General features: G+C 44.6%; 1 protein-coding gene across 3 annotated transcripts in view; it reads left to right on the forward strand.

Annotated features, from left to right (window-relative positions):
* ZFR (zinc finger RNA binding protein) overlaps positions 1–16057 on the forward strand; it is a 95356-nt gene that overhangs the window by 11877 nt on the left and 67422 nt on the right. For all 3 annotated transcript variants that reach the window (XM_068251255.1, XM_068251252.1, XM_068251254.1), the window contains exon 2: positions 14969–15097. In XM_068251255.1, the coding sequence (XP_068107356.1) occupies positions 15061–15097 (37 nt within the window). In that variant the 5' untranslated portion in view covers positions 14969–15060. The remainder of the gene's footprint in view (positions 1–14968; positions 15098–16057) is intronic.

A 16057-nucleotide genomic window follows, 5' to 3' on the forward strand; every position in this document is an offset into this window, starting at 1 on the left:
CAGGCCTTTTCAGTTCTGCTGAGTAGACTTTTTTAGTTTGGAGGTTCACTTTAAGCTCCCTTAAAGGAAAGGTTTAGGGACGTTTAAAAAAAAATAAAAATCCGCATTCACTTACCTGGGGCTTCCTCCAGCCCGTGGCAGGCAGGAGGTGCCCTCGGCGCCGCTCCGCAGGCCACCGGTGGTCTCCGGTGGCACGCCAGGTCGGGCTTCTTCTGCGCTCCAAAATGCGCCTCACGGCGGCGCGCTGACGTCATCGGACGTCCTGAGCCTGCGCAGAACAGCCCGGAGGTTGTCCGATGACGTCAGCGCACCGGCGTGAGGTGCATTTTGAGACCACCGGGAGCCTGCGGAGCGGCGCCGAGGTCACCTCCCGTCTGCCACGGGCTGGAGGAAGCCCCAGGTAAGTGAATGCGGATAATTTTTTTTTTTTTTTTTTTGAAACGTCCCTGAACCTTCCCTTTAAAGCACTTTAGAGGTGAACAAGTATAATCTATTTCTACTCCCTGGGGCTTCTTTCAGCCCCTATCCGCCATTTCAGTCCCTCACTGCAGCCCCGGTCCTCCATTGTGTCCCTGTCATGATCGCGGCTCGCCTGCTCAGTGACACGTGCCTGCATGTCCACGCCATTTGGTGCGCACTGCGCCTGCACACAATTACCGTCCCTGGGAGCAGCAAGCGCGCCAAGCCGTGCATGCGCTACTCACTCGGCTTTTAGGCTTATTTGCTGGGAACCGGGGCCACCCAGGGAGACTGCGAGGAATGAGCGGCCTTATTGGGGCTTAAGAAAGCCCCAGGTAAGTATGGATCTCGGTTTCCTTTACAACTGCAAGCATTTAGAAAAAGCTAATGCAGTGTGAATTAGCCCTTAGGGCTTTATTTCATTTGCGCGATTTTAGCCACACTTTTGGAGATGCGACCGCCGGGACATCAGTGCATAGACTGTACTGTCTATTTCCATACATGCGCTGTGGTTCACCACTGAATCGCAGTGCATGGTTGCACGCATTTTGTTGCGTTTGTGCCGCTTTCCCATTAATAATGAATGGAATCACAAGCCCCGCCTCTAAGGGAATCGCGTGCAACGCGGAGCTGCGCTGATGCACGGCCACCTGCGTTGCAAATGGAAACATTGGAACCTACTTGGGAATCTATTTATTTATTTTTTTGTTTCAATAAACTTTTATACCTACCAGGTGTCCGGCTTCCGTCCGTAGCCCCGCCCCTTAAAGGAAGCGGTCACAGGTGCTTCTCTAGGATTAATCAGAAAAGCACCTGTGACCTCCTCTGCTAGGGGCGGGGCTAGAGACGGAAGCAAAGTATGCCTTTGCATTATGCTGCATCCCAGATAACTTCAGATCAGTTTCTTCCCTACCTAATGTCATCACTCAGAGTATGCACTTCAATCAGCAACACTCGTCTGTGTTGGGTTTATCTTGCACCAAAGCAACAAACTTGATTTCTAGCAGAGAGGTGGTGGTTGTTCTGTTACTGGAAGCCTGAGATAGACATTGGCCACTCGATACATGTTTTATGTGTACAGCTCCCTGCTCCACTCTCTATTATTCATGACTTGGTCTCACATTGATCCTATGCTGAAATCTTGGGCTTTCCAACCGGTTATGCTGACACTGTAGATCTATCTTTGTGCCATTATCGTGTGTCTGTTCTTGCTCATCTTTCTAATGGCAGATATTGTAAAATGTTATAATTACAGGTATTTATGTTATTAGCCAAAAGCTTACTTTCTATCTCTAAAGTAGCCAATAAATGGTGGTATACTGATTCAAAACTTCTTGCTTTTACTGATGGCTAACACAGAACACTGCTTCAACTAGGCTTTACTACTAAATGCCTTATGCATGGTCTAGTGCAGCTGTATTTGCCTGCTCTTATAAGGCAGGTGAAAGATATGTAAAGCAGCTTATTTTTGTCTGGCTGCTTGGGAGGGGCCTGACCCTGGGCCGCTGTGGGTCTGAGTAGGGCAAGTTGGGTAAGCAGCAGTGAGTGGACGTCACTGCTACGCCATCTGTGGGGTCTGTTAACAACAAAAGCATTGCAAATTTAATTTTTTTTCCAAACCATAAGGTTTCGTTCAGCCTATGCGTTGCAGTCAGTTGGGATGCATTGCACATAGTGTGCAATAAACATGGTAACATGAAAGTCCATAGACTTTTATTTCAACATTCACAGTACAGCAGTGCGTAGTTCAGCAGTGCACTTCAACGTAAGGGGCGTGACTTTAATCGCACTATGCATGCTGAGCACACTTAATAGTCCATGGGCAGCGCATAGTAATGCATGGATCAGCTGGATTCCTTTATTATTATTATTATTATTATTATTATTATTCCTTTCTCTCTATGTCCCTTCCCTTGCAACAAGAAACCACAGTGGTGTGACAATGCAGTAAAAGCATGGAAATGTGCGGTGAAATGCCCAAAAACACACTTGCAAATGCTTGCTTTTTCAAATGCGTTTACTAATGTGAAGAAGTCTTAAGGCATACATGTCAAACTCCGGCCCGTGGGCCAAATCTGGCCCTCAGAGCCATTAAATTTGGCCCCCAAGTAGTTTCCCTACTTTGCATTATGTTTGGTCCACTCTAGACCACCAGGGAAGGTATATTGGAGGTGAAGCCCTAGATAACCAGGGAAGCCATGCGGGAAAGGGAGAGGGCAAACAATAGACACTAGGGAACTGTATTGGGGAGGGTGGGGCCCACTAGATACCAGGGAACTGTATAGGGGTTGGAGGGAGGGCGCATTAGGCACCAGAGAGATTTATAAGGGAGGAAGGTGGCCAGTAGTGTTGGGCCGAACAGTTCGCCTGGGGAACCTCTCTGGGCCTCTTGCTACTTCCGGGTCGCAATGACCCGGAGTAGTACGCCTGCGCTGCCCGGCGGAGCGCGTCCTAGATCGCGCTCCTGTTGCCGGGCACTCTCTGCGCATGAGCGTGACGTCACGCACATGCGCAGAGAGTGCCCGGCAACGGGAGCGCGATCTAGGACGCGCTCCGCCGGGCAGCGCAGGCGTACTACTCCGGGTCATTGCGACCCGGAAGTAGTAAGAGGCCCATGGATTTAGAGATGTTCGCCGGCGAACGGTTCGGGAACCGTTCGCCACATCTCTAGTGGCCAGTAGACATTGAGGTTGGCCCGTGACTTGGTCCCAGTGTACAATTTCGGCCCACTTTGTATTTGAGTTTGACACCCCTGTCCTAAGGTAATAAGATTTAAGCAATGCTACACCATGAGCTCTTCCTATTCAGTAAGAAGTCTTTGGGCTAGACTCCCCAACACTGCTACTGCCCACTGAGTGCGCTCTAGTGGCTGCCTTGCAAGCGCTTCAAGTCTGACAAGTGAAAAGCGCTGTACAAATACTGGAATTATGAGTGTTGCATTTCTCACATTTTTAAAACCTAGGTCCAGGTAGACTGCTAAATGCACAGCTGATCAGTATGTGTGACATGCTGCCCTTGCCAAAGACTTATAGCTAGTTCACACTGAAAGGGATTCTTGGCACTTGGTAGCACTGTACACCGCTCTAGCGAAATAGTAGAATAATGGAAACTTTGAGGTCTCCCTTAGCTTCCTAAAGAAGTGGACGTCACATAGTCTTGACTGCAAATAGTTTGGGGGATGATGACTGGGAAGCATAGCAGACTGCTGCACCTGCAAACATGAAGTGCTGCATACAAGTTTCCAAATCCTGCAGGACAGGATGGGAAAATCTAGGTCGATCAGGGGTGGTTCATGAGTGGTAGTCAATCAACGACAATACATTTTCTGCAGAGGTTTTACAGTATATATCAAGTCACTGACTGTCACTCAGGAAGGAGCTCAGTCTAGTTCTTATCATATTCGTGTCATTATCATAGGCTAAGGCCATGTTGGGCAATCTAACTTATCGGTATATTTTTCGGATGATTGAGGAAAATGGAGTGCTCCAACAAACCCACAACATGGAGAACATGTGAACTCTTTGTAGATAGTGTCTTGGTGCAGATTTGAACTGGGGACCAAATACTGCAGGACCAGAGTAATCTTGTAAGTCAACTAGGTACCAGGCAAAAAAAGTATCTGGCTTATAGAATGCATAAGAGGTCGTAACTGACCTAAATTTAAAAATGAACTGATCACCTTGACTCTAATCTGTTACCTGGCAACATCCCATAAACCTAATGCTGGGTACACAATTTCCCTTCTGATTGACGGGTAATCTGACAGGAAGTTACATCATGCGTACATGGCCAATTTTCCCATGATAACTTTGGAAAATTGATCCCGTAATCAAACGGCAGCAGATCAGACATGAATTGTCCAATTCCTGTCAATTGGATGGGAATTTGCGTCGCGTGTACCCAGCATAGAATTAAGACTGCCTTTGTCACACCACACTGTGGATGCCCAATACACTGTTGTGAGAAGTTTCCAGTGCTGCTCTTTGGGATGCTGTTAGGCAGGGAACACACTAGACACGTTTCTGCATGTTTTGCCACGGATTGCAAAGCGCGCACGATTCTACAGGCTATTGAAGTCCATAGCCTCGCATAGCAAAGACTTGCCCTGACCGTTCGTGTTATTCAACGTTTTCAAACTGCACAGCTTTCCGCTTTTTTTTCCCACGCGCACGTTCACATCCAGTATATGCCGCCGCACACGTGTAAACTATTGCAGAAACCGTTCACATCAAACGCGAATGCAAAACCCGACGGAAATTTGGGAATCGCAGGGGAAAACTGCCCTATGCGTGTTTCCTGCCTCATAGCGCAGAGGGTAACATCAGCATCTTGCTACATGCGTTCTTTCTGACAGCTTGCATGTTGCGGGAAAAATACATTTCAGTGGGAGCGAATAGGTTGTGTGTCAGTTCTAATGCATGCAGCTCAACAAAGTACAAAAACCGCCCAAAAGATGAATAGCAGGTATGACATTTTAGAATTTCTTTCCATTAATGCACAATAAAAATGCCTAGCGACACATTGACAAACCCATGAGTAACATCAGTTGTTGCATTACATGCGGTGACCTTTCAAAGATTACAAAAACATTCTTGTAAGAATTTGGATTACTGGTATTATCTGTCTCAGTACTTTGTTTAGTGTGCTAAATTTATAGGACACCTGAAGTGAAAGGGATAAGAAGGCTGCCATATTTATTTCCTTTTACACCATACCAGTTGTCTGGCAGGCCCACTGATCATCTTCCACTGAAACCTCTTCCACTAAAAATAAAGTTGTTTGAAACGTCTGACAAGCAACAGATTTTGCTGTATTTCTAGGACAATCAAGTGCAGACATGTAGCCCAGTGACGAGTGACTAATATCTGTTGGGCATAGTGTCGTTTGGACGACAATGTTTTACTGAAGGTGCACGTTGTGCATAATGTTGTTTCCGCTTGCACGCACAGTAAATGAGTTGGTCGTTGCAGTGGCGATGTGCGTAAAAAAAGTCTTTCTAGTGACGTTGTCAGTAAAGTCGTTTCTACAATGTTGGTTGTCAGTTTTCCAGGGCTGTGGAGTTGGAGTTGAGAAGTTGGAGCAATTTTGAGTACCTGGAGTTGGTGGTTTCATAAACGGAGGAGTCGGAGTCGTATGATTTTTGTACTGACTCCACAGCCCTGCTGTTTTCGCTGACTTTTGTTGGGCATGTGTTAGGCCTGAAAGATAAATCGAATTTAAACCGAAATCGCGATCACCAAGATCACAATTTTGGAATCGTCAAAACGGCGATTATCGTGAACACGTCATGTACACATGGGGAAGTTTGAAGTGGCTTCAAACTTCCCCCAAAGTCCCGGCACGTGCAGCCCTCATCGTTGGACATACCTTCCGCATGAGTCCATCGCCGTCTGCCGGCTCTTGTGCTTGGCAAAACTCAGGGTTCCTGTATGTCACATGACATACAGGAAGTATTCCGTGCATTAGAGCCTGCAGGAGGCAAAGTGGATAGACGGGCATTGCTGGACTCGTGGTGGAAGGTATGTCCAGAACTGATGCAGCTTGGGGGACAGAGAAGGCACAGAGACACAGAGTGGGCACAGAGAGAGACACAGGAGACACAAAGGGGGCAAGAGAGAAACCCAGAGGAGGCAAATGGGGCACAAATAGAGACAGGGAGAACAAAGCTTGATTTGAAGGAAATCGTGAATCGAAATTGCAATTTGACAGAAATCACTCAATTCAATTTTTTCCTAAAATCGTTCAGGCATAGCATGTGTACAGACCTTAATACTTTAAGGCCCAGTTCACACTGCTCGCGTTTCCAGCCGCGTTTTGGAAACGCGTGCAGGAGGCAGACACGCACGACATCAGACAGTGCATAAAGTGCACTGCCTGATGTTCACACTGCATGCGTTCCGGAACCTGTGCGGTCCGGGAACAAATGCTGCACGCATTTTTTGTAAAAACGTGTGGCTGTCCCATTCAGTTTTCAGTGATGGGATCAGCCACGCAATGCACACAAACGCGGATGGCGTGCGTTCGCATGCGTTGCGTTCCGCACACATGGCCATCTGCGTTTGTGATGTGAACGGGGCCTTAGTCATAGACCCTGAACAAGCATGGAGATCAGGTGCTCTGACCAGGGCTGTGGAGTTGGTACAAAAATTATCCCACTCCTCAGTTTATGAAATCTCAGACTCCAGGTACCCAAAATTGCTCTGACTCCTCAGTCTAAATTTTACAATGGCTATAGATTTGGTTCAAAAATCATCCAACTTCGACTCCTCAGTTTATTGAAACCACCGACTCCAGGTACTCATAATTGCTCTGACTCCTACTCCACAGCTCTGTCTGAAGTCTGACTGAATTGGCCAATTGCTTGTTTTAGGTGTGTATGATCCAGAAACTTCAGCAGGACAGTCAGGCAACTGGTATTGTCTCAGACATGCAAAAAAAGCATTTTTTTGAGGGGGGGGGGGGGGGGGGGGTTGGAGACGAGTGGCACCTTGCTGTTGATTTTGGATACTTTTCAGAGATATCCTGATGCGTGCATGGTGATAGCAAGTGTGAAACCCGAACCAGTTATACCAGTAACTCAGAACTTGGACCCATAAAAACTTTGTTAGGTATGAGTTCCAAGTAAACATGTCATAAAAAAGTGTTTTTAAATGCATGCATAGTGAAGTAGAAGTTAAAAAATCTATTTTATGCAGATAGGGACATCTTATTAGGGTTCCACACAATTTGATTGAATTTTAACCAAATCTGTGTATGCCTCTGTTGGTGCACAGGGAGTAACTTCGGCGCCGTTAGAAGACTGAGCTGAAGTTACTTTTAAAACACAATAATTTGGCCTCCAGCAATTGCTGGAAGCCGAATTATTTCATTCCCCACCATCCATGGCGGCCTGGAGGGGGAATAGTATTTAACACGGCCGGGACTTGTGCAGCAGCAGGATCAGCCATATACCGGCTGTATCCTGCGCCCAAAACTCCCATGCCGATTCCTCTCGTACACCTGTTGATGAGGTTCTTTCACTCACCCCCTCTCAGCCCCATATTCCTTTGTATTAGAGAGTTTAGCCTGTCTAATTCCTCCCTCATCTGTGACTAAGCACAAGTGGAATTTGATCCCTTATTTGATCCCCCTTGTGTCAGCTGACTGCCATGGCAGAAAGTGAACGAATGACAACTGTTATTTGATCTCTGACATGTACGCTCGGGAATCTCGGCAGTCCTTAGCAGAGTAGCAAATTTATAAACACAGAATGTTAACAATGTGTCTGGTTCAATGAAAGCAGGAAGTAGACACACTGCAGATTTACTGCAGGATTTTTATCAGCTGTAACAAAGAGAGGTTTTTCTTTAGAGGTGTCAGCCATACTATCTCTCAGAAAAAACACATAGATATAGATATAAATACATGCTCTACTTACATACAGTGGAGGAAATAATTTGACCCCTCACTGATTTTGTAAGTTTGTCCAATGACAAAGAAATGAAAAGTCTCAGAACAGTATCATTTCAATGGTAGGTTTATTTTAACAGTGGCAGATAGCACATCAAAAGGAAAATCGGAAAAATAACCTTAAATAAAAGATAGCAACTGATTTGCATTTCATTGAGTGAAATACGTTTTTGAACCCTCTAACAATAAAAGACTTAATACTTAGTGGAAAAACCCTTGTTTGCAAGCACAGAGGTCAAACGTTTCTTGTAATTGATGACCAAGTTTGCACACATTTTAGGAGGAATGTTGGTCCACTCCTCTTTGCAGATCATCTCTAAATCCCTAAGGTTTCGAGGCTGTCTCTGTGCAACTCTGAGCTTGAGCTCCCTCCATAGGTTTTCTATTGGATTAAGGTCCGGAGACTGACTAGGCCACTCCATGACCTTAATGTGCTTCTCCTTGAGCCACTCCTTTGTTGCCTTTGCTGTATGTTTTGGGTCATTGTCGTGCTGGAACACCCATCCACGACCTATTTTCAGTTTCCTGGCAGAGGGAAGGAGGTTGTCGTTCAGGATTTCACGATACATGGCTCCGTCCATTTTCCCGTTAATGCGATTAAGTTGTCCTGTGCCCTTAGCAGAAAAACACCCCCAAAGCAGAAGGTTTCCACCCCCATGCTTGACGGTGGGGACGGTGTTTTTAGGGGTCATAGGCAGCATTTTTCTTCCTCCAAACACAGCGAGTTGAGTTAATGCCAAAGAGCTCTATTTTGGTCTCATCAGACCACAGCACCTTCTCCCAGTCACTCACAAAATCATTCAGGTGTTCATTGGCAAACTTCAGACGGGCCTGCACATGTGCCTTCTTGAGCAGGGGGACCTTGCAAGCCCTGCAGGATTTTAATCCATTGCGGTGTAATGTGTTTCCAATGGTTTTCTTGGTGACTGTGGTCCCTGCTGATTTGAGGTCATTCACTAACTCCTCCCGTGTAGTTCTAGGATGCTTTTTCACCTTTCTCAGAACCATTGACACCCCACGAGGTGAGATCTTGCGTGGAGCCCCAGAGCGAGGTCGATTGATGGTCATTTTGTGCTCCTTCCATTTTTGAACAATCGCACCAACAGTTGTCACCTTCTCTCCCAGCTTCTTGCTAATGGTTTTGTAGCCCATTCCAGCCTTGTGCAGGTCTACAATTTTGTCTCTGACATCCTTGGACAGCTCTTTGGTCTTTCCTATGTTGGAGTGTTTGGAGTCTGCTTGATTGATTGATTCTGTGGACAGGTGTCTTTTATACAGGTGACTAGTTAAGACAGGTGTCCTTAATGAGGGTGACTAATTGAGTAGAAGTGTCTAACTACTCTGTGGGAGCCAGAACTCTGAATGGTTGGTAGGGGTTCGAAAACTTATTTCACTCAATGAAATGCAAATCAGTTGCTATCTTTTATTTAACCACTTCCCAACTGAGGGGTTTTACCCCTTCAGCATCCGAGCAATTTTCTCCTTTCGGCGCTCCTTACATTCATTCGCCTATAACTTTATCATTACTTATCACAATGAAATGAACTATATCTTGTTTTTTTCGCCACCAATTAGGCTTTCTGTAGGTGGGACATTATGCCAAGAATAATTTTATTCTAAATGTGTTTTAATGGGAAAATAGGAAAACATATGGGAAAAAAAACATTATTTTTCAGTTTTCGTTATAGTTTTTAAATAATGCATGCTACTGTAATTAAAACCCATGAAATGTATTTGCCCTTTTGTCCCGGTTATAAAACCATTTAAATTATGTCCCTATCACAATGTTTGGCGCCAATATTTTATTTGGAAATAAAGGTGCATTTTTTTCAGTTTTGCGTCCATCCCTAATTACAAGCCCATAGTTTATAAAGTAACAGTGTTGTACCCTCCTGATATAAATATTTAAAAAGTTCAGTCCCTAAGGTAACTATTTATGTATTTTTTTAATTGTAAATTTTTTAATTTTTTTTTAATTACAAAAAAAAAAATGGGGAGTGTGGGAGGTAATGAGTTAATTTTTTGTGTATAAGTAATGTATGTGTGTGTGAAAAATAGTTTAGGGTGTAGTTTACTATTTGGCCACAAGATGGCAACAGTTTAATGCGACCTCCAAGCGTCCTTCCGGAAGCTTGGAGGAAGTACAAAGAGGCTGGGATTTTTTTTTTCTTTTTCACAATGATCGCACTGCTTAGCGAAAGCAGCAGATCATTGCGGGGGCAGAGATCAACGAACGGGAATGTATTTTCCCGTTCATTGATCTCCGGGCGAGCGGGCAGCAGCGTGCACGATCGCGGGAGTGCGAGCGGGAGAGCGGACAGCGGCGGTAGCGACGGGGGTACGTATATCTACGCTCCGGGCGGGGAAGTGAAGTCCAAAGGAGCGTAGATATACTGTACGCGGGCGGGGAACTAGTTAAGGTTATTTTTTCGATTTTCCCTTTGATGTGCTATCTGCCACTGTTAAAATAAACCTACCATTGAAATGATACTGTTCTGAGACTTTTCATTTCTTTGTCATTGGACAAACTTACAAAATCAGTGAGGGGTCAAATAATTATTTCCTCCACTGTAACATATGTATTGCATTGTCCACATTTTGATTTTAGTAATTTTTCTACAGTAAAAAGAGAAAATCCTTAGCATTTCCCATTTTAACTGTGGCTATTTTGAAGCCAATCCTGATGTCATTTCCTCCCTTACTCTCCTCTGCCTGATTTGCCCGCCCTTCATTATAGAAAGTGCATTGCCTCAGCATGGGAAATATTGGCCAATCAGAGATGAACAGAGGTGTGGGAACGGAATTAAGGAGGGAAAAAGCCTTCAGCCAATCAGGCTGCATTAGTTAAGTCTGAGGGGAAATTAGAGAAGCAAAAAAGGACAACCCAGCATGCCCTGCAACTTCCTATTTGTGTGCACCAAATAAGTCAGGTAAACTGGGGAATAATTTGATCATTTATCAACAAAAAAGTAATAGTGATTTTAACTTTAGGATTGCCTGGTTAGCATCCTTATTACTTGTTTACCAGATAAAAATAATTGATTTTTGATTTTATGCCCGACAGTTACTCTCTAACTGCTTTTGGACCACACTGATAGAAAACGAAGCCCTTTTTGGAACCTGTTATTCCTGCCAGGGCATAGATTTCAATCATCCTTCCTCTCTGCTCTAAAAGATAAGCAACAGCATAATGACCTTTACAGAAAAACATTTTTGTTAAAGCTGTTACAAATCCTGCAATAAATCTGCAGTGTGCCTAGTTCCTGCTTTCATGGAAGCAGACATAGGGTTAACATCCTGTTTACAAATTTGCTGCTCTGCCGAGGACTGCCGAGATTCCTGAGCTGACATGTCTGAGGGATCAAATTACAGTTGTGATTAGTTACAGATAAGGTGGAGAATAAGACAGGCTAAACTCTTGAAATACATACAGGGTGAATTTCTCAGTTTTCCTGCAAAGGAACATGCAGGATGATCCTGGGGGTTATATATAGACGAAGCACCCTCATGTATTTTACCATATATATCAGTGGGAACATTAGAGAAAACACCTACCCTGCTCTCTGTTTCATCCTTCACTGCTCAACCTATTTATCAGCCCTGATAAAATCCCAGACTGAGCATTCGGTCTGGCTTTGCTCAGGAATCCTTATAGCTGAGTCTGTCTTTTCTGATGTCTTTTCAAGCCCAAGCCTGCCACCTTCTGGCTCTGCTATGATTCAGCTGTAATGATTCCTGAGCAAAGCCAGACTGAATGCTCAGTCGTGGATTTTATCAGGGCTGATAACAGGTTGAACAGTGAAGGATGAAGCAGAGAGAAGAGTAGGGGTTTTCTCTAATGTTCCCACTGATATATATGGTAAAATACATGAGGGTGCTTTGCTCAAAATGTGCTCTGCAGTTTGTCTCCGCTCTCTAGCTCCAGGCAACTACTGTGACTGTTAAAGGGAATCTAAAGTGAAAATAAACTTATGATATGAAATTATATGTGTAGTACGCCTAAGAAATAGAACATTAGTAGCACAGAATTCCAGTACAGGAAGTTAAGAAACTTCACTTATCTATGCAAAAGAGCTTTTCTGAGCTCTCAGACTAATTTAGTCAGAGAGCAGTGCTATTTTCTGAAGCACTTACACATCAAAGATACAGCGAAGGACAACTTCATATAAGTTTTTACTGCAGGGTAGTTCAAAGGATCATTAGCTTTGCTCTGTTTCATAATTTAAAATGCAGAGTTTGGTTTGCATCATTCTGTCATATTTGCAGTTTACAATGTTATAAAAAAAAAAAAAGCTATATAACTGAAAATAAAAATGACTTTTCTTTGCTACAAATCTTTTATCTGTACTACACATACAATTATATCATAAGTATTTTTCCGTTTCTGGGAACCTAAACTGAGTGGGATATGGATGTTTCCTTTTATACAATACAAGTTGCCTGGCAGTCCTGCTGACCTCTTTAGCTGCAGTAGTGGCTGAATCACACACCTAAAACAAGCATGCAGCTAATCCTGTCTGACTTCAGTCAGAGCACATGATCTTTCATGCTTGTTCAGGGGCTGTGGCTAAAAGTATTAGAGACACAGGATCAGCAGGAGAGTCAGGCAGCTGATATTATTTTAAAAGGAAAAAATCCATGTCCTTCTCAGTTTAGGTTCACTTTAAAGCTACGTACACTTTAGGGCCCATTTCCACTTGTGCTGGCGTTTAACCACTTCAGCATTCAGTCGTTTTTCACCTTCTGCATCCAAGCAATTTTCACCTCCCATTCGTTTGCCAATAACTTTATTGCTACTTATCACAATGAATTGATCTATATCTTGTTTTTTTCCCGCCACTAATTAGGCTTTCTTTGGGTTTTACATCTTTACTAAGAATTATTTTTTTAAATGCATTTTGACGGGAATAAGGAAAAAAATGAAGAAAAATTACACAGGATGTGAAGGGAGGACAGGAAACTTTTTTTTTTTTTTTTTTTTTTTTTTTTTCTTCTTTAGAAAGATCGCGGCTTCTGAAGCCATTGGTCTTTCTAACGGGGACCTAGGCCCAGTGCACACCAAAAACCTCTAGCAAATCTGCAAAACGCTAGAAGTTTTTGAAGCAGATTTCAGAGCGATTCTAGGCATTAGAGAGGTTTTCTAAACATGCCTAGCGGTTTTGGAGCGTTTTTGTGTAGCAGATTACAAATATTGTAACTGTAACTGAACAGCTTCTGTAACAAAAACACCTGTAAATCCGCTCTGATCTAGTGTTTTTCAGAGCGGTTTTCCACTTTCCTACACTTTAACATTGAGGCAGAAATGCCTCAGAAATCTAAAAAATGCTGCAGCCCCGAGTTTGCGTTTTTGGAAAAAAGGAACCGCTCTGGCGTGCACCAGCCCATTCACTTTCATTAGCCAAGTGGTTTTCCCCCTGCAAGCGTTTTGAAAAACGCTCCAGAACCGCTCCGGTGTGCACCAGCCCACAGATCAATGAATGGGAACTATGTTCCCAATTATTGATCTCCGGGATAATGGGCGGTGGCGCAAACAGCAGCACAAGAGCAGCCTTTTGGACGTAGCAGCTACGTCCAAAAGGCGAAAATGGTTAAAGGCCAACTATAGTAAAAATAATATGTATTTATTTCTGATTAAACAATACCAGTTCCCTGGCAGCCCTGCTGATATATTTGGCTGCAGTAATGTCTGAACAACACCAGATATTGTCAGATCTGACAATGTCAAGCACCTATCTGCATGCTTGTTCGGGGTCTATGGCTAAAAGTATTAGAGGCAGAGGATCAGCAGGACAGCCAGGCAACTAGTATTGCTTACAAGGAAATAAATATGGCAACCTTCATATACCTTTCCTTACAGCTGTGCTTTAAAAACAGCTGACCTCAGTGACCTCTTTCAGGTACTATTTTTTGTGTTTCATTTTTGCAGTATAATCAGCAATCTGTGGCTGAGGTTGCTGTGTAAAAAGCTGCCATCTGCTTTCTTCTTCCCTCCTAAAGATCGCCCAACCCACGCATTGAAGAGTGTGATGTAATGGGTGGGGCTAACTGCACTCTCCACTGCGGTCACACCTCCCTTATGACTGACCTGTCCTTTGCCACCAGGGAGGTGTGGCTGTGGCAGACATTGCAGTTGACCCTGTCCACCAATAACTTTAACCACATCACTGCTGTGGACATGTGAGCTGAGTGACTATAAAGGAAGGGAGAGGGGCAATAAAGCAGAAAAGCTACTGAGGTCTTGTAGCTTGCGCACAAAATTGTTTTTTATTGCAGAAAAGAAATATCTTGGCAGTAAATTTTAATTGCTGCTTTTTTATGATTGCTTTTTGTATGAAATGCAGTTATGTTGGGTGTATTAGGACTTGAGCATGTCAGCCCAACACCCACCAGCCTGCTGTGCCAAGGCATAAATCTGCACGCCAGTATGACATGTGGCCATGCCATCCACGGAAACGAGAGGGAAAAAAAATCATGTAAATCTCTCGGGAGCTCTGCTGGTTTCCCTCTTGTTTGGTGGATAGAAATGGGGCATTTTGCTGTTGCAAGGAGTCCTGCTGCACCTCATTTTCCATGCAGGTTTGTTTTCATAGCCGTGGAGTCAGTTATGCAATTGAGCCAGTAGTGGAAAGATCACATGTCATTTTCTTCAGTTTTATCATAGCGACTGCGCTCCATGCTTCTTGTATCACTTGGCTCTGGAGTTTAGGTAATTGCGCCATATCGTTAGATGGTTTTGTGTGGCCAGGCTTCTTATGACCTCTGTTTACAGAGAAAGTAACAGACACAGCGCTGCTGATTGCATCGTTCCAGGCTGTTTATGTCCTGCTTACGTTGTCATTTGCTTTCACACTGAGCATTTGGTTTCTTGATTGAAACGGAGCTATGTGACCTTTTTCTTCTTGTGAGCTCCGAGGGGGAAACAGCATCTACAGATTTAACAGCTCCTCATCAGCCCAGCGCAGACAGTAATAAGACAGCAGATTATAATAAGCAGCTTGCAACCTCCATCTTCGGGTTTTCTCCTCCAGTTAAAAAAAACCTCCTGTGATTCTCTTGACAGGTTTTACAAGGAAAAGACGACCACTCACACCTCCGTGTGAGTTATGACCAGGGACTGACCTCATCTGTGTTTGCTGTGAATAAGAAGAACCCATGATTCCTATCTGCCCAGTAGTTTCATTCACCTATGGTGAGTATCCTTCAACCTAACCTGCCTGTGAACTGTAATCTGTATGTGTGCATTCTGAGAAAGCTTCTATCCTCTTAGGCCCGGTTCACACTTGCGGTTTTGCAAAAACCGCACCGGATGTCCGGACCGCACCGGAGCCGGATCGGACCTGAACCGTACGGTTCCTGTCCGGATCCGGTCCGGTTGCATACGGTTTCCGTGCGGTATGAACACGGTTGCGGTCCGGATCCGGATTCTAAAAGAGATAACAACCTGTATAAAAACAAAAAAAAATGTTGGGGTCTGGGAGGTCAGCAGAAGGGGGACCTGTGGAATCAGGCCCTCCGCTGTTTAGCACTCACCTCCACCTCCAACATGCTGCCAACATCTCCAGCTCGTGCTGCTCCACTCCAAAATGGTTGCCCATGTGTCCCCGATACAATATCGCCGCAACAATCCTCATAGGAAGTGGGGTAGAACATCCGGATTTTTTGCCAGTGTGTTGTGCGCTCTCCGGTTCTCATTGGTTTCCATTGGCCGGATGGTGCAGTCCGGCTCCGCCCCGGATACGGCTGCCGGAGGAGCCGGACCAAAAAATAGCGCATGTTGGAACGGACACCGGAGTCCGGATCCGGTCCGGCTCCGGTCCGGACGAAACGGACACATGTGAACCCTGGCATAGACTTACATTGCTATGCCGTGCGTCCGTTTCGTCCGGCCAGCATGCGGTGCGGCTCCGGCACGGCTATTCCGGATAGCCACCGCTAATGTGAACCGGGCCTTAGCCTGCTATTCCTGGAGTTCTGTCTTTGTGTTGTAACATATGCTGGGGTGGGCTTCACCTGTACAGAATGTTGTACTTTTAAATTTGATTTCAAAGGCTTACTCTAGGCATCTGTCTTACTCCTGCATTTATTAGAATGCTATTTTGAAGGAATATAGAGGTGACCTGATGCTAGACAGCGTATATACAGTGCCAAG

Source organism: Hyperolius riggenbachi, chromosome 1 (genome assembly GCF_040937935.1).
Source record: "Hyperolius riggenbachi isolate aHypRig1 chromosome 1, aHypRig1.pri, whole genome shotgun sequence".
NCBI classification, from domain to species: domain Eukaryota; kingdom Metazoa; phylum Chordata; class Amphibia; order Anura; family Hyperoliidae; genus Hyperolius; species Hyperolius riggenbachi.